Source organism: Ylistrum balloti, unplaced genomic scaffold (genome assembly GCF_031769215.1).
Source record: "Ylistrum balloti isolate Yb309-2 unplaced genomic scaffold, AGI_CSIRO_Ybal_v1 Utg370420, whole genome shotgun sequence".
NCBI classification, from domain to species: domain Eukaryota; kingdom Metazoa; phylum Mollusca; class Bivalvia; order Pectinida; family Pectinidae; genus Ylistrum; species Ylistrum balloti.
In genome coordinates this window covers 340,434-364,491 of record NW_026782284.1, presented here as the reverse complement: position 1 = coordinate 364,491, position 24,058 = coordinate 340,434, and the positions used below count along the sequence as shown (strand labels likewise).

Genomic DNA, 24,058 nt, shown 5'->3' with positions numbered 1-24,058 from the left:
GATCTGCATTAAGTTTATAGGTAAACATCCAATTCAAAGAGGTATACCATTTTCCCCTAGTATACATACTTTTCTAGTGACTTAATTCTTGGGGTCTGAATCCAGAAATATTCAGTTATGGTCTCAGCCAAACAGAACTAATAATAACCAACACTTCATCTGTAAAGAATCATTAATTACGCAGTGCACGTAATTTGCTTGTATATTGGATATAGCATATTTACGAAATGTATGTTCTCCACTGAGTCCAAAAATACTCGTTTTACTTTTTTCACTAAAGGATAAAGTGACAACATGTAGTCCCTTTTCATTATGATAGGACTATTTTTCTTTGATTATAAATCAAGTATGAAATATTACATAATTCAGATAACAATGTTCGTATGATTTGAATTCCAAATACGAACAATATTAACAGCTGTTTAGCTATTCTTATTTGTAAACAAGAAAACCCTCTATATAAAAGGTCATAACTTCTTTGACGTTAATTGGAATGATTGAACAAAGCATAACTCATGAACAAGTCACACACCCTATTCCTTCTGTCGCAGGTTATACTGAGAAAATATTGTTTAGTTGGCTAATTATGATGCGTATGTTGACATACAGACCAGTAAGGTTTCATGGAAAAATATCAAAACTTATCAATTTAATAAATCAAGCAAACCAAATAAATCACCGTCGTAGCTGCATGGAAGCTACAATTACAGAATGTTAACATAAACCAATATTTGTTTCGTGTATGATTCAAATGTTCGATATTAAGGTTGTTAAAAAAGGTCAGTTCTGACAGTGATATCATCGGTTAGAAGATAACCGATATTGAGTCAGTAGGTCACGAACGCCGCCAAACCAGAGTGCGATTACTAGGTCAATATACAGCAACACAATTCATGACAAAGTATATGAATACGTAACCTACGACTTTCCAGGACAATCACCTGATGTTTCAGCAATCAGAAGCTTGTTGGATAACTCAGTGATTACAAACACATTGCAGACCATCTCTCTAGAGGAGAACCATTCCACACAAAATACAATCCTATTAGGACCTTCACTTCATTATCGGGGTAACGTGCACTACTAATAACTTATGCGTATTTACGGGTAAGTCAAGTCTAGCATATGTGATTTAATACAAAATGAGAAGTTCTCATCGTGGAATTTAAGTTAGCCGTTTATATACATTACACTTTTCATAATGCTGTAGATACGTTATCTGTGCATCACAATTAAATATGTTTTGTCGTCTTATATGTATATATATGTATATAACAATAGATGATATATCATACTTAGAACGAATAAGTGATACAAAGTATCAATTTGGTAAGTTCATTTGATAGTCAATGTAATAAATATTTGTAATTGATATTGTCATCAAAGAGAGTATATTTGTGACTAAATCTTACAGTAATATTGATTCCTTGATGTCACTTGTTTTATCCACTATTTCACTTGTCCCAATTAGAAATGTTATCAGACCAGAGGTAACGAAAACTGGTCTTACTCGTCCAGGAGCCTCTGATAACTACTTTATTCATCTCAATAAAATATACAATTATGCCTTTTGTGTGATAGATACCAATGTTTTCTCGAACTTCGCATAATAAACTGCTACCGAAGGAATATTGTTTATTAATGTATGTATAAGAATTGTGCATTAAGGCTATTCATGAGTGCAAATTAAAATTTCTGGATAGCAGAACAGGTGTTCATCTTATTCGTATTTTGAATTCAAATTATAGGAATATTGTTGTTTGTAGTATATAATAGTTGATAATTGATATAAAAATAAAGGGGAAAATTACAAATTCCTATCCCAATTAAAAAGAACTATGTAAAGGACTACCACGCGTTTCCGGTAAGCGTGTCGTCTAGTAAGTCGGTTCTCAGTATTAATGACAAGATGTATTTACATGGCGAAAGATTTATTACGTATTCCTGGCGTAGACACAACATGTAGACATATACATTCAACAAAACATACACACATAGGGAGCACTGGTCTGGGCTAACATGGCGATCATATGCCGTACAATAATACTTGGCGTAAAGCTGCCGTTACGCCGGCTTCAACAAATCTGCCTGCTCGTACTTATACATATACTGCTAAGATAGTGAGCATAACTCAGGGAGAAGGATCACTCAGGCCCTTATATACTCTAACTCGAATCTAACTAATAAGGCCACACTCCCATATACAGTTAATGACACACGACAACAGTTCACCACACAAAATCCACGTGCACTTGTATATACCTGATCACTCTGCACTACACAATAAAATAACACTTATTCACACCGATACAACCCAGTACGCACATGAAAGAGTATTCATATAATGGAAACATATCAATAATTTACACATTTAAACAATTCACACAAATATAAACGCACACGCTCTCATTCCATTAACTTTACATTGTTATTACATTACATTCAAAACCTCACAACTACATGTTGTCACTCAATTCTTTTCAAGCCCAAAGAATTAAATCCTTAGAAATGTGTGTTTATCATGAAAAACTGAATATGCCTCTTTGAATTTGATATAGATGTGTTATAGAGATGATAATCTCACTATCGGTGTGTAAGTCAATCATATCGAACATGCATTTTGTGCTGCAAGTGAAACACATGGAGGCGTAACTCCAGAAAATGCCGAATATGATGGGTTGAAACGTTAACATTTTGCATCTCAGGTGTTGATCTTGAAACGGAAACCTTGGCATTCAGTTATGAATTTTGATGTTACAATGAAACATATAGCAAAAACATATAGGTCTCGGTCTTTTTTTCAGTGTTTTAAAACGCACACAAAATCATCTGTTTTGGGGGCACAGAGTGTTGGACCAAGATACCTTAATGTTTTTTAAATGCTTTTCGTTATGTAGTTCAAACGAAGGGGCATAGTATTGCCGGTGTAGAATCAGTGTAAATGTTATTTTGATCTCATAGAAAGTAACAGGTATGGCATATTTATCGTTTGTCAGATTTGTGACTTCATTAATTGTATTTTTTTGATAGGTATTTACTACACTTTCCCAATAAATGTTGACCTAGATATTGGTGTATAAATCGATATCGTGGTTATTCCCCTTTAAGCAGATGTCAGTATTATTAGAATCTGTCAACACTGAATTAACTATTTTACTTCCTTCTTTCTCGATCTTGATTCATTATTTATCTCAAATTTGGAAATGTAATACTGGTTCTATCTCTGTGTTGAAATACGCTATCAGCATCTATGTTTGGTTTGTGTGTTACCGAATTAATGTTTTTTAATGTTAAGAAGCAACCAGTCTTTATAGCATTAGACCACTTAAGGAAAAACAGAATATTATACTCTGTATTAACCTTCAGTCGATTTTTGACACTATACATAGTATAGCAAAAATATCATTATTTCTAATTTTCAGCTTTTTATTTAATTAAGGTTTTGTGTATATCACGGCACTTTCTTTATAATATAATTTAAAAAGTAGTCTCTAATATCATTATCATTTGAATATTACATTGAATGGAAAACTAGAGAGAACATTACATCCGGAGTAGATCAAAGTTAGGTATATATTATGTGATATTTTACAGAAAGTGCTTAATGACTACGATGACAAATTACAACTTGAGGCATGCATCACCAGAGAGATGTGAGCTTGACATCGTCAGCCCGGCTTCTGCTTATCGAGATAGAACAGGTACGTACAGTCAGAAAATCCAAATGTTTTTGAATGAAAAAATGTATTTTGTCTGTTTTAGGATTGGGTCCTTGTTCATCTAATCTTGCTTATAAACAGTAATGTATTCGAATGCTGATGTTTATAATAATATTTATAAAAATGTTGTCTATATTGGAGGTTAAGACATACATTTTCGTTGTTACATGAATAAAAATCATAATAATCAAATTAACTAATAATTGTTTGGCAATCGATATGTTCGATAACTTCAGTTTTTGTTAATTGTTTTGTGAACGATTCGACATATGTTTGGTATTAAAATTTTAAAAAAAGGTCAATGTTATCCGATTTGTTCTCTTCAAACTGTTACATAATTTCTATTATTGTTCTAGAATTTACCAATAACTAGAATATGTGTAAAAATTCAATGTACATTCCTTCAACTTTGTGATAAAGAGAATGATTCTGCGCTCACTTGACAGAACTACCATTGGCAAATTGTGCTGTTTTGTTTACCTCTTGACTCTTGTAATGCAGGTCATGTGTCCCTGTGGGGCATCAGTAAACTCAAACAGGATATAGTTACCATTTGTTTTAACCATGGATTCATGCAGTCGACTCGTGAATTGGCAAGAGAAAATATTCGTTTTTTCCTCATCAGTGAAAAACAAGTAATGTCTCCAAAGTTTCACACTAAGTTATCGTGGTTCAATCAATTACAGAAACTCCATGTAAGAAGCACCGTGTCATGTGTTACACCCTCAAGCGTGGGCAGCAAAACAGTATTTTCAGACATCGATAACGGAGAATGGTACTTGAAGTCTGAAAATAGATTAATTTCTGTAAATTTTGAGACCCGCAGATCGACAAAGTTTCCAAAATCGTATTATGAAAATATGAGTAAACTTGTTAATCAGGAAGAGGAGACATTGATAACGAGAAGGCAGGACGCCCTCATTCCTCCCGACAGAGCCTTCAAAACAACCATCAAAACACGCTACAGTGACCTAGATTTCAATGACCATCCCAACACTGCACAATACTACCAGTTTTGTTGTGATGCAGCATCGAAAGCTTCTCGCTCCGGATACTATAGACACTATACGTCCGACATTGTGAACTATTCTGTCATGGAGACAGAAGCAACATTTCTGGGTGGGTGTGGACCTGAGGAACAACTGGACATTTACACCTGGCAGGACGAAATTGCCATAACAAAGTTATTTTTTGCAATTTATTCAAAGGGGACAAGGATATTTCAGGCCTGGTTTGTTCTCGACAGAAACATTTCACGGGAAAAAGTCATGTCATGTCTATAGACATTGTTTACGACATACTTTCGAAATTCAGGAATTATGATGATGTCATTATGTTTACATTTCGGCGATACCACTCATTTAATATTTAATATATTTATGTGTAGTATCATATCAACTTGCCTATAAACAGAAACGTATTCGAATGCTGATGCTGATAAATTGATATGAAAATATATTGATAGATATGTTGTCTATATTGTAGGTTAAGACATATCATCAATAAATATCATAATAATCAGATTAACTGATAATTGTTTGGCAATCGATATGTTCGACAACTCCAGTTTTTGTTAATTGTTTAGTGAACAATCCGACAAACAAAATAATGCTTGTTTGATATTAAAAATTATTATAAACGTTATCAGATTTGTTCTTTTCAAAATGTGTTTAATAATTTCTATTAATGTTTGTCAATTACCCCTAACTAGAAAATGGGTGAAATTCAATGTACACTCCATCAACTCTGGTAAAGAGAATGATTCTGCCAATGGCAAATTGTGCTGTTTTGTTTATCTATTGACTTTTGTAACGCAGGTCATGTGTCCCTGTGGGGAATCAGTATTCTCCAATAGGATATAGTTACCATTTGTTTTAACCATGGATTCATGCAGTCGACTCGTGAATTTCTCAGCACTGAAAACCGAGTAACTTCTCCAACGTTTCAGTCTGTTTTTGAGGTTTAAGCGGTGACAGAAAATCCATGTACGAATCACCGTGTCACGTGTTACACCAGGAGATTAGTACAAGCAGATTCATTGAAATATATTCATATACTAAATCTAGTGTCCTCGAAAATAGTTATTTATAGAATACATCGAATATTGAGCTCCTAGAATTCATTCAGTGGTTTAAACGCCACCACAACACCGCAAATATATCAATTTATGTTAGAAATCTTAACAGATAAGTATGTTTAAATGGAAATTATGCCATAAGTGGTATCACCCAAACACAAATATCAGATAGGTTAAAGTGAGGCGTTCAAAGAAGCTCGTGTAGCAGTAAGTTTTATAAACATGACATGACCTGATCGTGTGTCCTTCACTATCATCAATAAAACAGGTTTGAATTTTTCTCTCAAGTCCTTCAAACAAGTTGAAAAATGTAATTTTCAAAGATTCATTTTCATCCTGCCACGTATAAACTAGTAGGAATTCCCAAGGTCCGCGCTCGCCCAGAAATGTTGCCTCTGTTTGCAATATTGGATAGTTCACAATGTCGGACTTAAAATGCCGATAGTATCCGGAAAGAGATGCTTCGGATGCAGCATCACAAGAAAACCTGTAGTACTCTGCATAACTCACATGTAAGTTAAAATCCATGTCACTGTAGCGTGTGTGTTTCTTTGGTTTTTTTTTCAATTTTGTAGGTCGACTAGTCTTCCAGTTTACGGGAACTAATCTCCGTTTTCTATGTAAGAGAAAACTCGTCTTTTGCCGACCATGCCCGGTGTCACAGAAGAAAACGTATATCTATTATGATATCTCTGTAGTTCACCTGCAATCGAAAACTTGGTATGAAACTTTGGAGACATAACACACTTTCCGCTGACGAGAAAGAGGTGGATATCGTTGTCTCTCTTCATGTCTGGTGTTGCCGACATGAGTCCGTACTTAACACATACAGTTGCAGTGTCATATGAATTTAACCGATTCCCCAAATCAACACGTGACCTGAAACAAGAGACAAAACAAGATTAAAGTAAATGGAACTGACCAGTCATTTTAGAAAATTCTATTACATCATTTCTTTATAGTTGAGTAAATACTTGATGTACCAAGCTTTTAAACAGAATGGTCTTCCCCTTCAACATTTTGTCTCCTACACAATCGTAATTATCATCCAGAGCGGCATGCTAAATCGACGTATCTCTGTTTTATATGAAAATGAAAGGATCATTAAGATTTACCACAATAACAAAGACAAATGCAAAGACAATTTTAATGTTGAGAAATTTTATTTTCATATTATCGATAATTTTTTTCGGTTTTAAACTAACAATACGCCATCAGTCAATACATAATCAACATCAGTGAGTTCATATCCATCCTCGAATAAAATTCTTCCCGTTTCTCCGACACTTCAAACGTTATTATAAAATTTCAGTTGTACATGACCAAGAAATATTTCATGTATATTGTTTCTGATAAGATATATTGAAATATGACAGAAGTTAGTTATTTTCCATGAACTGCAGTTAAAAATAACAATTCATTTTAGTTTCCTTACAATTGTTCTACCCATATAGGTTATAAGACAAGGTCGTTCACGTAATTTATTAGTTGTATCTCGTCATGAATCCCGATTCAATCTACATGCAAATAAATACATTGATAAATAAAGACTTCATTATATAAGCTGTACTCCGTGTTATGATTCCGTGTTTAGGTTATATATACATGTACAAGTATTTACTAAATAAGACTAAAGGCGGTGAGAATGTCTTTCACGTTTGTCTATGTATCAAGAGAGATGGCACAAACATAAAAAGTCTTATTTCCAAGAGAATGTGATTATATTGTCTCAATCCTGTAATTATTCTAACAGATATAAACAATAGCATTCAAATAAAACACGATTGCTTACAGTCCTCCCGCTGAATTCTGTACCTGTACGATCGTAGGAAGCGAAAGACGGGGAAATTATGTCAAACTCACATCCTCCTGCTGACGCATGCGTCAAGGTGGAGTTTGTGATCACATTAAACCATTAGATTATGTGGAACAAAGGATATATAAGATGCTCTGATCCTTATAAGAACTCAAGTACTTGCCAGGAAATAAAAACGAAAAAGACGATACTTGAAACAGTCCGGAAAGAATGTTACAAAATATACAAAGCGGATATGTAATGGCTTCTCCTTTGATATAGTATAGTGCCCTCATATTAATCTCGGCTAATTATAATCGTTACGATAACATCTCTGATGGGTTTGACCTAATACATTGTCATGAGGCTGGGTTTAGAAAAAGGTCATTCTACAACAGACAATATTTTTGTTTTGTATTCACCAATCTCATTTTTTACACCAGAAAAAAACTTTATTGTACGTTAATCGATTTTACTAAGGCATTCGATTTGAACCAATTTGAATTATTTGAGCAAAGTAATGTTATAAAGGAATTTAGTTTGAAATACGAATGAATAGGAATAAATGTGTATGTACACTGTTCCTAGGTTGTGATAAGGTAGGCGATCAGATGTTGGTTTACACATGGTTAGCCGTCTTTGTTGATCTACAGCTAATGTTACATGTATTATGTAAAGATTCTTCATACACAACCAGGAATTTTAATATGTGACGTTTCGGTGACCAGAACGATCCGTACGCTGTCACCTTCTTCAGACAAATGACCAGTAAAGCATGTACACAAAGGTGTGATATGTGTACGAGTTGTCGTGGAATAGCGTCGATTTCGGACATGCTGACAAGTGCCGAAATGACTGTTAGCGAATAGTAAAACCATTCGGCTACGCTTATTTTATTACTTGGTCATAGATGTGCGAGAGTCTATGAGCCCCCTCATCTCGGTTCAGAACTGCCCCGCTGCGGCGTATCCAGATGGCTTCTTTGATCTGTCGCTTCAGAAGATGGTTCTCCCTATCGAGCACCTTTGAGTTTTCCCAGTCAATCACATGGTTTTCCTGCATGGCATGGTCAGTGATTGGCGATTTGTTTATCTGGGACTCCGACTGCTTCCTCTCTGATCGGGTGAACTTCTTTTCCTCTTGTCTTTCGGTGTCTTTCCGGTGCTCCCCAAGGCGAACCCCGAATCGCCTTCCAGTCTCTCCAATATATGACGCGTCACAGTTTTTGCACCCGATCTTGTATATGCATTCTGCGACATTCTCTTTGGTTATCTTATCCTTAGGGTGGACTAGGATATTTCGAAGCGTCTTGTGGGGCTTCATGGCTGTTGCTATGCCATGGTTGCGGTATATCCTTTGGATGGTTTCAGATATACCCTTTATATATGGGATGACCACATGGATTTTTGTTTTGTTGTGATCTTTCATAGGTCTTTTTCTGTTTTTTTCTTTATTTTGACACTGTTTTTGTACCCGTTTAAGGGCCCATTCCGGATATTCACAATTTTTCATTGCTTTCATGATGTGGCTCTGCTCTTGAATTTTGTCCTGTTGTTCTGTGACTATGGTCTCACATCGATTGAGCAACGTGCGTACGACCCCTAACTTCTGATGTAAAGGGTGGTGGGATTTAAAGTTGAGGTATTGGTCTGTGTTGGTCTTTTTCCTGTAGACCAATAACTTCACTGTTCCGTCTTCTCTTCAGGCTATAAGTGTGTCTAGGAAGGGCATTCCGCAATTGGTTTCTTCCCCACATGTAAACTTGATGTTGTTAGTGATGTGTGACCAAGTAATAAAATAAGCGTAGCCGAATGGTTTTACTATTCGCTAACAGTCATTTCGGCACTTGTCAGCATGTCCGAAATCGACGCTATTCCACGACAACTCGTACACATATCACACCTTTGTGTACATGCTTTACTGGTCATTTGTCTGAAGAAGGTGACCGCGTACGGATCGTACTGGTCACCGAAACGTCACATATTAAAATTCCTGGTTGTGTATAAAGAATCTTTACATACTCCTTATTTTCCAACCTGACGAAAATGTTCAGTATTAATGTTACATGTAGTTAATTATCTACATAATAATACACAGGTCCGCATATATATAGGGTCATGTGAATGGTGTGTGGTCGGTGTGGCGGTGCTCATCTGTGTGCCGGTGTCTCATGTAACTTATGTAAAATTTGTTATCTAATATTTTACTAAATATGGACTACTCATCTTATCTGTATCTGTTATTGAGTATAAAGCAAAGCACTGCCATGGGTATAATTATCACCCCTTATATACCCCCCTATTTGTATACACTTATTAAACTAGAAACTAGAACTATTGAAAAAATCAATATGCAAGTTTGCAAAAATATACTTAATTTAAGAATAAAAAAACGAATTTCTTTGTTTATGGTAAAGATACCCACTAGACATTGAAATTAAATGATAGTATTCTGGTATAAGCTGATTACCATATCAAAGTTAAAGTAAACGTGACAAGAAAATGCAACCTTCAATCTACAATGGTAAAAAATAGACCGAAGGATCAATACATACAGAAAATAATCCATTATTTGAATAAGAAAGTATTTAATTGATAAGCTTTATACTAAAAATAGGGGAAAACGTGTAAGTTTCGTTCCTTAAAAATATGCATTTACCTGCAGAAACAGGAAGATGGTTAGGTATTCCTCGTCAAGTAAAAACATGTATCTTATGTAATTCCAATATTGGCGATGAATTTCAATATTTATTAAATTGCAAAAAAGGATTTGTTAAATGTATAGGAGAAAAATATATAACAAACTATTACTTCACTAATCCAAGTCGAATGCAAATGCAATGTTTATTTGATATTTTCAATGTAAAAATCTTTTTTAAAAGATATATCTAAAGGAAGCCTTGATCAATTATTGAACTTATCTCTGTAACCGGTTATGATCCTTCCATATGTAATTATGCAAAAGAGAATAATCATAACATTTGTAATTTTGTACTTATTATCACAGGCTTTGCATCATGGTAACTATATGTAGGTGACCTATCGTTACACAAGTGTGTCAGATTGATTGCACAAAACCTTGAACCATTTTTATCACTTCGAAATTTGTGTACCGAGATAAACTGAATATGAATGGTTGACCTAAGTTGATTTTTGACATCTCCGCAGCTTGAATGCATGGTCTGCACAGGTGGAGGTCTAAGAAAATACTCTTGTCGTACTCATAACATATATCAACTTAAGCAGTTCATTTGGTCAGGTAAAAGAAGAGTTATTTGTGTATAAAAAGTAAAATTACCTACCTCGATATCTATCAAACGGAGGATTTAAAAAATGTAAAATTTAAAAACCAAATTGTATCAATACTTATAAAATGATTATTTGTTTTATTGATGTGACAATGAATGATTGCACAAGAGACACTCAAGTTAATATGATCTTTTGATTCAAATTGCGATTTAGATGCAGTAGAGTCAAATCATGAATTAATAATTTATAATTTCTGAAGCCTAGGAGGCGATCGAACACAAGTTTAAAGTAATCGAAATAAAAGTCTAAAGTTAGATAAGGAGGAGCACTAGCGCAATAGTGCAATAAATTTCGTTTTTTACATCTATCTGACAACAATAGTAATGTTCATAAGTACCTTTAAAGAGCAAATTATTACATCCTTACTTTGCACGGGAAATATGAATAATCAAATCGCTGATATTGTCGAAAATTACATAAAGACATATCTCAGAAATGAAAAAATTTAAGTATAAACAATCAATTAAGAAATTTGCATTTTCTTTCATTTGTAAAAACCAAAGTAAATGAAGTTTCAAATAAATATGATATAGAAGTAAAAGTCAAGTTTGAATGAATATGAAAGAATGGCATTTGATATGCAATCTAAAAAATAAGAAAAAACAGTGATACTAAATTATAAAAACCTACCAAAATACCAACTGAAGTGTACTTAAACTGGGGTAACATACGAACAAACGAAAGGCCATAGAAAGGGGATGCAGGAATATTGCTTTCTAGACAATTTTAACTTCATAATAGGGAAATGGAAATCATCACATTCATCATAGAGTTTGATGAAAAGCTGTTCATTTTGGTTATACTGTAGGCACAAAAAAGTCCTTAACTGGGAATAATTCACGTAGCCTAGACATCATTTGCTATTTCAGCTATTTCAATTTTGTCCGTTTCGTTGTATTCCAAGGAAGTGTTTTCAGTGCCGAAAGGGCGTCGGTCAGCGAGGAATGCTTAAGTAAAGGTAATGTCTTTTCCGTCTCAGTCCTTCCACAGGCAGGTGTTGAATCCTTGTGGATTCGGTAGTATTACCCTTTTGTAAACGATATATAAAAACGGGTATTCAATCTTAGGAAATCTACACCTAATTGTATGGTTTATGGATTCCATACATTTATGTAAAGGAATACAATTCAAATTATTTTGTTCTGGCACAGAGTAATAACAGTGGACGGTAAGAATAGGTTCATTTATATTATAGTATCCATGCAATGCACAAAACGGGCGCATTTCAGACTTTATAACAATACCATCCCAACTATATCGTAAATCATGTTTTATCTTTTCAAACTGAAACCTTATTGACACGTAATTATCTTACAATGTATGACTATAATGGGAGCCTGTACCAAATATAAATATTTCCGTGCAAGAGTCGTCAACTGACAGACAAACTTGTAGCACAAAGTTTCAAAAGATGCAAGTTGATACAAATTAAAAATTAAAATTAATTTTTTTCTTGTCATAGTGATCTCATTGAGGAACTTTATACTTCTATGTGGGGAGATGGACGTATTTGATGTTCGTTAGTTTGTGTTTTAGCTCTTATTTGAGAACATGACATTACTTACTTGGATTGACCAAGGTTTTATAATAATACTAATAATAGGTTTTGTCACTAAAGCAGAAGTCGCTTACTCTTCCGGTACACCTGGTCTTATTCTCCTTCAGTAGTCTCCATGTTCTTCTTTCTTTTGTTCAGATTTTGCTCTAGTCGTGTAGGATTTGGATCATGATTTGTTGACATGATGGTTTTCCTTCATCAGCGAAAACATTCGAGCGTTTCTAACTAAACTTTTATTGTCCGAACCTAAAAAGAAATCACGTATATTTCACTGTGTCATGTATAACACCCAGAAACGTGGATAACAAAAGAGTATTTTCTGACGTAGACGAAGGAACTTAGACAATTTGCTGTAAATTTGGAGACCTGGAGATCAACAAATTTTCGGAAATCTTATGAAATCATATTTAAACCTGTTGATCACGAAGAGGATATATTGATAACGAGAAGACAGGACACTCTTATTCCACCGGACAGAGCCTTCAAAACAACCATCGAAGCATGCTACATCGACCTTGATTTCAATTACCATCCAAACACTGCACAGTACTACCAGTTTTGTTGTGATGCAGCATCGAAAGCTTCTCGCTCCGGATACTATAGACACTATAGGTCGACATTGTGAACTATCCTGTGGTGGGTGTGGTCCTGAGGAACAACTGGAAATTTACAAATGGCAGGACGAAAGCGACAAACCAAAACATAATTTTGAAATTTATTCGAAGGACAATGTAATAACAAGCCTATTGAAACTTTCAATGATATGGGGTTTGTGTTTTAGACAATAAACATTTGAGGAAACCATGGAGACATATACGTTTTCTTTTTCTTTGAAGTCGATATTTGGATCTTTCAAGTGTTTTTTTTATAGTCTTTTAAATAGCTTCTGATGATTTTGCAAAGAAAAGAATTAGGATGCAGATTATGTTTAGTAATTATCATAAGGTAATCCCAATCAATCGAATATAAATACCAGGAAATGCATTCGGCATTACCTATGATTTTAATATTTATGTACATTACCGATTATTGTCACTGTCGAATGAGAACTGAGAGAATATTAATATGTCAGAAAAAAAATCATAAACAGACCGACCAAATCACAATCAATAAAACGCAAGCAAATTATGTACAAATGGAAAAATAAAAAAATGCAATTGAAAAGGTACAAGGTCAAATAATATTCAAACATTTACTGTTTTGCCCTTAACTAAAAACATAATAAAAAATCAGTTAATCGAAGTATACATGTAGGTGAACAGATAGCTAAAACATTTTTATCTGTGTGCAGAGCAAAAACAAAAATGTTCTCCTTAAGGACTCATTCAACTGAATCATTCACTCTATCTTGTTATAGAATTTAAGCTAATACCATTATTAGAAGTTCAACACAGTAACAAATAAACAACTGTCTAGATTTATAGAAAAGGTTATAAATAACATAATTAAGTAATTTGAATTGCATCTCGGACTGTCATAGCATTCAGAAGTCAACAACGGAAGTATACAAATGAAACTAACTACCCACTTTGGGAAAAAACCCGACATTTTAAATCTGTCTAAATCCTCCCAAGACACATTGAAATGTGTTAAATCTAGACAATTTCAGGAAACCAAAAAATCAGATTTCTTTCATAAGTTATCAATTGTAAATTCAAACATCCAGAGGTCAAAAATTCGGTAAGCACTCAAACAGAGTAATACAAAATTCCAGTCGCTCATTCGCTGATTAAGTTGGGTGAGAAGAAGGGGATATTTTTTTTGCATTTCTAGCATGTAAAGAGGAATAAGATTTTCAAAATTTGGAATCGTCATGATGCCAGTATATTCACACATTGCCAGTAACACTCAATTCCTATTTGCTATAGACTATATATTACTATAACTGGATATTTACTTTGTTTTAGCAATGTGCCTACATAAAATAAAATAAATTGTCGGTGCTTATAATGACATTTTCTGTAGATGCCTTATGTGTGTTAGATTCTATGTCCTTAACGTCTTTTTATCTTTTCAACGAACCAACAAATATCATAGCTGACTAGTACCAAGATGCATGACTTGTCAATAAGTTATAATTTGTTCCATTGTTCCATTAACCGACAGTAAATTGATGACTTTATGCAAAAGGCAAGGACAAATACAGGCTATTCCTGGGTACAACGCTAATTTTTTAAAGATAGACGAACTATTTTTTAAACGAATATCATTAATTTCAAATAACAATGTTCATGTTTTGAATTCATATTATACAGATATTGTTATTTGGAATGTATAATATCTGATATAAGATCAAACCAAAAAGAGAGAAAAAAATAACAAAACGAAAAATGAACGAGAATTGATAAAAAAATAAATACATGACTAGAAAGTAAAATCATAAACACTCCAAATAACATTTTGTGAACACAAATGGCCGATATTTATCTGAATATTTTAAACGAATGACATGAAGAAAGTGCTAAATTCTTAATCAACATGTCCCTGCATTTATGGTGTATAATCTTGTTTTGTCTCTTGTTTCAGGTCACGTGTCGATTTGGGAAATCGGTAAAATTCATTATGACACTGCCACTGTGTGTGCTAATAATGGATTTATGTCGGCAACACGAGACATGGAGCGAGACAACGATATTCACCTCTTTCTCGTCAGCGAAAAGTGTGTTATGTCTCCAAAGTTTCATACCAAGTTTTCTTTGGCAGGTAAACTACAGAGGTATCATGTTACATATACGTTTTCTTCTGTGACACCGGGCAGTGTCGGCAATAGACGAGTTTTCTCTGACATAGAAAATGGAGACTGGTATCTAAAATCTGAGATTAAACTAGTACCTGTGAACTGGAAGACCCGTCGACCTACAAAATTCCCGAAAACCTTTTATGAGAACACGTGTAAACTTATTGACAATGAACATATGCCAATGATCACGAGAAGACAGGAAGCCCTCATTCCACCTGATATCTCCTTCAAAACAAGCGTTCAAACACGCTACAGTGACATGGATTTTAACTTACATGTGAGTTATGCAGAGTACTACAGGTTTTCCTGTGATGCGGCAGCCGAAGCATCTCTTTCCGGATACTATCGGCATTTTAATTCCGACATTGTGAACTATCCAATATTGCAAACAGAGGCAACATTTCTGGGTGAGTGCGGACCTGAGGAACTCCTACTAGTTTATACGTGGCAGGATGAAAAGGACCTTGAAAAAATATATTTTGCAATTTATTTGAAGGACGTGAGAATATTTCAAGCTTGCTTCATTTATGATAACAAAAAGTCACATGATCACGTCATGTCAAGTTTATAAAACTTACTGCTACTGCGACACGAGCTTCTTTGAACGACTCACTTTAACCAATTTGATATTTGTGTTTGGATGATTAACAACTGAGGCCTTGAATACCTTTAAAACAATACTTATCTGTAAATACTTTCTATATAAATTGCCATACTGACGATGTTTTGGCGGTGTTTAATCTGATTGCTTTTCTGCTTTTCCGAACCACTTATATGATTCTTCTTTTCAATGATCCCATATTTTATTTTGTTTTCTTATTTGAAATTTTGTCGTCTTGGTAAATTTTTAGAAAATGCTTTATATGTTTTGATATATGTTGGATAAACCAACGGAAAATAAACCAACGTATTAAACCATGGACGACATTAACCTTTTTTTCAACATTTCAAACTTACTGATAATTCAGTTAGAATGTCTGAATCCCCAGCTTATTGTTCCAATACACGACTTTAGATTTATGACTTTTTGCAAAAGAAAAGGACAAATACAGGCTATTCCTGATGCAGCTTAAGTTTTTTATGACAGACGAACAGTTTTGTATCAAAAATATTATTATAATTTTCAAATAATATTGTTGGTATTTTGAATTCATAATATATGGATATTGTTATTTCGACTGTTGAATATCTGATATAAGATAAATAAATAAATCACAAAAAAAAAAAAAAAAAAAAAAAAAATTAAAATAATAAAATAGATTAAAATAGTAATAATAAAAAATAAGAAATAACAACCAAATACTCAAAGATAATCAAAATAACCATTTGTGAACACAAATGTCACGGGAATCTAATTATTAGTTTTGATAAGATTATTTTTCAGTTTCAGGCTGGTATGAAATAAAAACCCCGTTGCTAACTTACCATGAATGCGCGCATTCATTTACGTAGTAAAAAGCTTATTATTGCTTACCAGCATATAACTAAAAATAATATTTAAGATGAAATTAAAACGTAATCGATGCTCGAAAAAATATCAGAATCGTATGGCATATTTCGAACTACATTTATATAAAAATGGATACGTTTAGTTTAGGATCAATTTTTTTTTATACAGGAATATTACAACCATCAAGAACTTGGAGTTAAAATTGTGTTGGATTACGTTCGGGAGATGATATGCAAAAGTCGATTTAATACTAATTTTCAAAACCGAAATGTGGATATATCTCAACAAGGGTGTTTCAGACAAATCAGTACTTCATCGAGATTCAGTTAATACAATCATTTATGTAATGGTTTTTGTTCTTATCATAACGTTATTTGTCTATCAATAATATTTAGGAACATCTTCTTCAGGTCGGTAATGTCAATGAAATAGTCAGAAAATTTATATTCTTCTGTCTGTCAACAATGACTGCTTGAAGGCTGTATTAAGAATAAGATTAAAGAGACATTGAAACTCAACTATAATATAGTGTTGAAATCCCAAACAGATATCTAAAATGATGTGGAAAAGGAATTTCATTTTGTTCTTAAATGCCCATTCATTACTAACTGTTAATTTATTTCATCAAACTTTAGAATATCAAAAACACGTGTATATTATACAATTATTGTCCACATAAAAACGAATAATCTGATTTGGTAAAGCCCTTCGAGCAGGGAACGGCAGAATTTTTAATGTAATTATTGAAATCATAGATGCACATTTTTATCTGGCTGAGTGTTTCTTTAAATCTCCTATTCTGGATGAGGTGCAGTATATATTCACGCATGCGTACTTGCTATCACATTAGCATTTGTCCAGTGGAAGCCTTCGTGGAGAGATATTTATTTGAATTTGTTATAATTATATCTTGTTATACGTCATTACACATTTGTTAACAGGTATTTTACGCTTGACATACATATTGATAGGAAAGCGTTGTAATACTATAAACACTTCTTCATATAGGTACGTTGTCATACTATAAGTATCAAAATTCTGTGTTAAGTGAAGAGATTGACAAGGCGAAACAATGGTTTTCTCTATTCTCTTATGTTATCAAAGTAAAGAAAAAAACTTAATAAAACAAATGCGTTTTCTAATTCCGCTTGTGTTTCTTGTTGAGTTACTCTATACTTATGATTTTATTATCTGTAGAATATTGTGTCCCTGAGTTTATTTGTTCGTTGTTTCACCTTTATCTTAAGCGTTATTGTTGTAAATAAACAATAAACATATGTATATTACGAGAGGAATTCCCAATGATGTATAAGAACGTTGTTATAGGAAGCGCTATGCAGTATGAGCTGGATATACCACGTGTGGTTACAGTCAGTTTAGAGTTAAAGCTGAGATACTCTATTTACATTCAAAGTAAAATCTAATTTGATTTCAAGTCTGTTAAACTTACTTCCACATATTGCAATTCTAGTCATAGGTACATAGCAATAGCAGATTATACCATGCTTACGAATAGTTCTATGACAACGCTCTCGCCTTTCAACCTCTCCAAGGTTCCATTCCCAGAACGGATTAGAAATGTAATGGGGTCACCTGGCCGACCGAGTTTCCCGTAGTACTTGGGTTTCCTCCCAAAGTAAGATCCCTCGCGCGCTTCTATCCAGACAAACAAGAGCATTGAAGTTGAAGTTATTTAACAATTGTTGCGAAATGCGGTACAATTCGCTGGACGATCGCTCGGATGATGTCACGGTAAATCGCCCTCGATTCTATTGTGATACTGCATGAAGTATGTGCAGGTACTTTGCAGTTATCTTTATAGGTCTAAGACGAGAACACATTCCATGTTTACAGCCGTAGTGATGTCGATTAACCTGTTTTAATGATAGTTCTTATCGTATTTCATCGAACTGTCCATTTTAGGAGACAGCTCTAATATCGCTTAACTATGTAATTTATACCCCCTTGACATCATTGAAATATTAACCGAAGCAGAGTTTAAACTAAATACCGGTTAGTTAGAATAGCTGTTTGTTCTTCTTTATCAACTTTGTCAACATCTTTCCAGAGAGCGCAGTTATGTTCAAACGACAGAAATCATTTGAAAAAAGAATCAGATTAAAAATTTTGGTTCTGTTGTATTCAGTACTTATTACATAATTGAGTATTGGACATAAAGATATAATGGATCAATATGGAACACTTCTGACATTAATTAAATGTCCATCTGATCGTCTGGACTCCGAAGACAAGATCCTTCAAGCGTGCTTAATTAATAAATACTTCATTAATGTTTGGAAATTTCTGTTATTTCCTAAAATGTAATGATGTTGTAAGGCGTAATCCAAGTAAGTAATGTCACGTTCTCAACTGAAAACAATGCATACAACAACGGAACCAACAGTCAAACTAACGAGCATCAAACACGTCCACCTTCATATCGTACAACGGAACCAACAGTCAAACTAACGAGCATCAAACACGTCCACCTTCATATCGTACAACGGAACCAACAGTCAAACTAACGAGCATCAAACACGTCCACCTTCATATCGTTCAACGGAACTAACAGTCAAACTAATGAGCATCAAACACGTCCACCTTCATATCGTACAACGGAACCAACAGACAAACTAACGAACATCAAACATGTCCAGCTTCATATCGTACAACGGAACCAACAGTCAAACTAACGAGCATCAAACACAACCACCTTCATATCGTACAACGGAACCAACAGTCAAACTAACGAGCATCAAACACGTCCACCTTCATATCGTACAACGGAACCAACAGTCAAACTAACGAGCATCAAACACGTCCAGTACAAAGCAGTGTACTATTCCTCAATGCGATCACTATGACGACAATAGAGCTTCTCCATCATTTTCCTTAACCTGCATCTTTTAATACACTGTGTTACAAGTTTGACCATCAGTTGACGACTTCCTGCACGGAAATCATGACATTAAGAGCAGACCCTTGAATATCGAACAATCTGTGATGTGTAAAGACCATAGCTTAGAAATGCCGTAGCACTTGTAAATAAAGCCATGAATGGTATCTCTCGACAACATGACACGTATAAGCGTTCTGAAACAGCTGCTACGTTCTTTTGTCACCATTTGAATTATGATTCATTCTTAGTTTTCAATCTTATAATTCTCTCTGAGAAATGGCATATTTGGAAGTAGACAAAATGAAATTTGAAAACAAAATTGTAACTATATAATATGTGGAAAAACATTATATATTCCCTTCAGAATGGATGTTTCAATATTCAAGCATTCAAACGATTTTGCCTTTATGTGTGTTAACTGAAAAAAATCTAATACTTGAAAATTGTATATTGTGGTGTTGAAGTACAAATATATAGATATATAACGGTATTATCAGGTTAGTGTTTGATTGGAAAGTTTGGTGTGTGTAAAGCATAAGGAAAGTTTCTAAATGTGCAACCATGTGTGAAATTGAAATTATGATGTTTATATGAAGTGCTTTTTAAATCGCAAGCAAAAAAGAAGATACAGTTCATAAGAATTGATATGCATTGGTAATGTTGATATGATTGAAACAAAATTAATTCAAATTTACAATTTTGTTTCATAATTCATATGCAAAAAGAGAAAGCCTGTATTGTATGTAACTGAGATTCATGGACAAAAGAAGGCATGACTGAGAGCTGGACTTAAGTTACTGTATGTTGAGGGAGAACCCCCATAGCTCAGCTCTCGCTTTTCTTCTTGTCTTAGATATGCACGGCATTATAATAGAAATATAAAAGAGTGGATATATAGATATATTGTCTGCATAATGTCAATACTGAGAGGATAACCTTTCTACAAAGAGGACTTGATAAACTTATATTAAAACCTTTACCTGCCAATCTGGGGAGCAAAGACCACCATTATCAATTTTCGGCAGTCAGATATTTACTCGTGACAAAGTGTCATTGGCCGTGACCGGTTTCTATTGCGCAAAATATACTGTAAACGACATCACTTAGTTAAAGTCTTTGAGCTAAGAGATGTGTAGAACGTTAGAGTATAGAATCATTGCATCATTGTTAACATCAGCGTCTAATGGATAATGCATTGAAAACAAGTTTAGCTTTTTTGGATGATAAGGCACCTAAGGGTGCTTTCTTATATCGCCCCATGTGCCATAGCTGATAAACGTAATATCTCTTTACCAGTGCTGTAATGTTACTCCACCGATGGCTAACTAAGGGCTCCCTTCTCTTGCCAAAGAAAATATATTCGTGCATCAACTCTACCTACAGGTCATCTTTCAGGGTGGGGAATAAATACGTTACAACAAGAAACAGCCACTATATGTGCTGACCATGGTTTTATGCCGACACGTGATGTATGCAGAGAAAATAATATTCGTTTTTTTTTTTTTTTTTTTGATTTGAGAAAAAAGAGTGATGTCACCGAGATTCCATGAAAAATTCTCATGGGGGGAGAGCTAGGGAAATACCACGTAAATTGCATGGTGTCTCACTTTACACAAGGCAGTTTCAACAACCAATGAGTGTTTTCCAATACTGACAGCAGGATTTGCTATTTCAAATCAGAAGTTAAATGTGTCGCTGTAAACAGGGAGACGCGCTGGCCTGCGAAACTTCCAAAGTCCTATTTTGAGAGTTCAAAGAAGCTCGTTGACCTATGATTACCAGAAAACAGGGAGCCCTTATTCCACCAGCTACATCGTATAAAACAACCACACAAACACGTCAAAGTGACATAGATTTTAACGGCCATCTCAATTACGCGGAGTATTATAGGTTCTGCTGCGATGCCGCATCAAAAGCTTCTCGCTCCGGATACTAGACACTATACGTCCGACATTGTGAACTATCCTGTCATGGAGACAGAAGCAACATTTCTGGGTGGGTGTGGACCTGAGGAACAACTGGTGATTTACACCTGGCAGGACGAAAATGATTCTACGAAATGGTATTTTACCTGAAGGACTCAATACTATTCTAAGTCCAGTTTATTTATGCTAGTGTCAAGTGAAAGGACAAGGTCATCTCAAGTATTTAGAAGTTGGTCAAGATCCCAAATGTCCTTGACATTGATCATACTTCTCGGCTCCAGAATGTACATGCGCCTTTAATATAACAGGCCAGGTTGTTGGAACATTCTTCTGAAAAAATATTTCATTCGATAAATACACTCTCTATTCTTTCTGAAATGTCATATTCTCCCCGTTACCAACAGGTCACATCATTTCATTTTACTTCCTATTGTCAACCAGTTTCTGTAACATCGGTAAGTCACCATCTACCTACATCTTCTAGTGTCAATCTATAGTACTCGCTGCTGTCAAGTTTCGGTTTACATCCTGCTACAGATATTCAGGCGTAGGTCTCGGGACATAGTAGAGGAAAAACTGACCCTGTAAAATGTATCTGTAATACAACAAACTTAGATTATTGAATTATTTCTCTAAATTACCAGGCAGTTCAGAATTTTTCTTGAAACATTTGTTAAAGAATTTGCAATAAAAGCAAATAACCAAATCATTAGTTTTTGTTTAAGTTTTACATTGAACGATGAGTACGATCCGCGCCTCAATAAGCTTTGTTAAACTTTGATACCATCTTCTACAAGGATATACCTGATGGCTGTTTAGCTTCCAATGGATACAAATGTATACCCGGGTTGGTACTACAGGTACAGGGTTGATACACGGCTAGGAAGGATGTCGATGACGCTTACGGCTATTATTTTCACGTCTCATATGTAATGTTGATAGAATGTTCCGTACCCCATGTGCGGCCTCTCTGTTTCAGTCACAATCTACAACAGGTAAGGTAAACGTTCAATGGTATTCAGCCAATATGTACCGTTTCCTTTGTTTGAATTACCTCCCCTTACGCACACAGTTTCCACTATTACATGTACAATTTGATAAACGGTTAAATAGAAAAGACGAAAACCCGCCAAAGCAAAATAAGGAAGACAACAAACCGAAGTAAAACGACGCCATGTTTTTAGTAAATACTGATCTCTGACAAAAATATCTGAAAGACTTTCCTACTTCGGTTCGGCAAAGATCGTAAATGGAGTCATACTTACAAACAGTGAACATGAACAGTTTTTATATAAATACCAACGCTAGTTGTTGTCTTGAGTTTTCTCGGATAAGCTATTGTTTACTATATCGATATCAATAGATCATTTCTGCCCTTCGTGGTTGTTTACCTATAGTGGGGCTTTAAAACTGTTCTATCTACAAACAAAGAACATGTTGTTTTCTCTATTGTTCGGACTTGTCATTTTACTCTAACTCTACTGATGATAATGCCGGTATTAATTTCTTAAAGCATTGAACTGTGTCGTAATGTGGCATCTATAATCGTTATGAATGTCACAAATTTACCAACAAGCATGTTAATGCGTGGTGGAAAAATCTGTGTTTTATAAATCGTAAAGACCATAAATACTGCCTGCCTGAACGTTTTTCTATCACCGTTTGTCTGTACAATTAATTCTGATGAGAAGGGAACGTAAATGATTGATTTTACGGCTTGTTGGTCACAGGTCACATGATATCTCATTAAAATAACAGTACAATACACACTGATATTGCAGTATCATCTCCAGATAGGAACAGCATGGCACTATTTACCCTGCAGTCATGTCTGTTACTTATCTGGAGCGGCCACGTCGGGATGTTATGTATGTATATAGCTAAAACACCACATGATAAGTAGCCTTTCGAAATGATCCACTTATCCTCTAAAGTATCCAATCATTTATTCGTCTACGGAGACCTTACCATTCATAATTAATCATGAAAAACAATGGTTGTCTTCAAAATACCAATCGTTTCATTTATCAGTCAATGAAGGGAAATAGTTCAGTATTTGAACACAGGTAATGTTTTTGTCTTTTTCTTGACGAGGTATAGATCAATTAGGATCTGTTTGGTTGAATATCACTGACAATCACCAGAACATAGTGAGTTCCGCACGGACTGACCAGAAACATGACAATCACCAGAACATAGTGAGTTCCGCACGGACTGACCAGAAACATGACAATCACCAGAACATAGTGGGTTCCGCACGGACTGACCAGAAACATGACAATCACCTGAATATAGTGGGTTCCGCACGGACTGACCAGAAACATGACAATCACCTGAATATAGTGGGTTCCGCACGGACTGACCAGAAACATGACAATCACCTGAATATAGTGGGTTCCACACGTTAGAAGAATAATCTTCTTTCGAATTTAATGGCTAGAAAACATAAAAGAAAATACAAATACCTCATAGGAGTCATAAACCAGACCCAGTAAAACTGAGACAACAGGGCAGATTAGGAGCACAGGGAAAATACACATGTCTCACCTTCTACAAGCTAACTGTAAACAGTTGCAGCTTTCATTAC

At 34.6% G+C, this 24,058-nt stretch overlaps 2 protein-coding genes and 1 pseudogene across 2 annotated transcripts; all 3 read left to right on the top strand.

Annotated features, from left to right (window-relative positions):
• Positions 1–3,613: 3,613 nt before the first annotated feature.
• On the top strand, positions 3,614–5,002 carry LOC132554627 (uncharacterized). The gene is made up of 2 exons (XM_060218946.1): positions 3,614–3,701; positions 4,221–5,002. The coding sequence occupies exons 1-2, from the start codon at positions 3,614–3,616 to the stop codon at positions 5,000–5,002; spliced, it is 870 nt and encodes a 289-aa protein (XP_060074929.1).
• A 9,989-nt stretch (positions 5,003–14,991) lies between these two features.
• LOC132554626 (uncharacterized) lies at positions 14,992–15,768 on the top strand. Its single transcript, XM_060218945.1, has one exon. The coding sequence runs from the start codon at positions 15,055–15,057 to the stop codon at positions 15,766–15,768; it is 714 nt and encodes a 237-aa protein (XP_060074928.1). The 5' UTR covers positions 14,992–15,054.
• Positions 15,769–21,000: 5,232 nt separating this feature from the next.
• On the top strand, positions 21,001–21,621 carry LOC132554661 (uncharacterized; annotated as a pseudogene).
• The last annotated feature ends 2,437 nt before the right edge of the window (positions 21,622–24,058 follow it).

What these genes read in the sequence shown, in the direction of transcription:
- LOC132554627 (XM_060218946.1), top strand. Translation starts at nt 3,614, where the DNA reads ATGACAAATTACAACTTGAGGCATGCATCACCAGAGAGATGTGAGCTT. An exon ending in TGCTTATCGAGATAGAACAG is followed by an intron (nt 3,702 to 4,220) that starts GTACGTACAGTC and finishes CTTGTAATGCAG; the next exon opens with GTCATGTGTCCCTGTGGGGC.
- LOC132554626 (XM_060218945.1), top strand. Translation starts at nt 15,055, where the DNA reads ATGTCGGCAACACGAGACATGGAGCGAGACAACGATATTCACCTCTTT.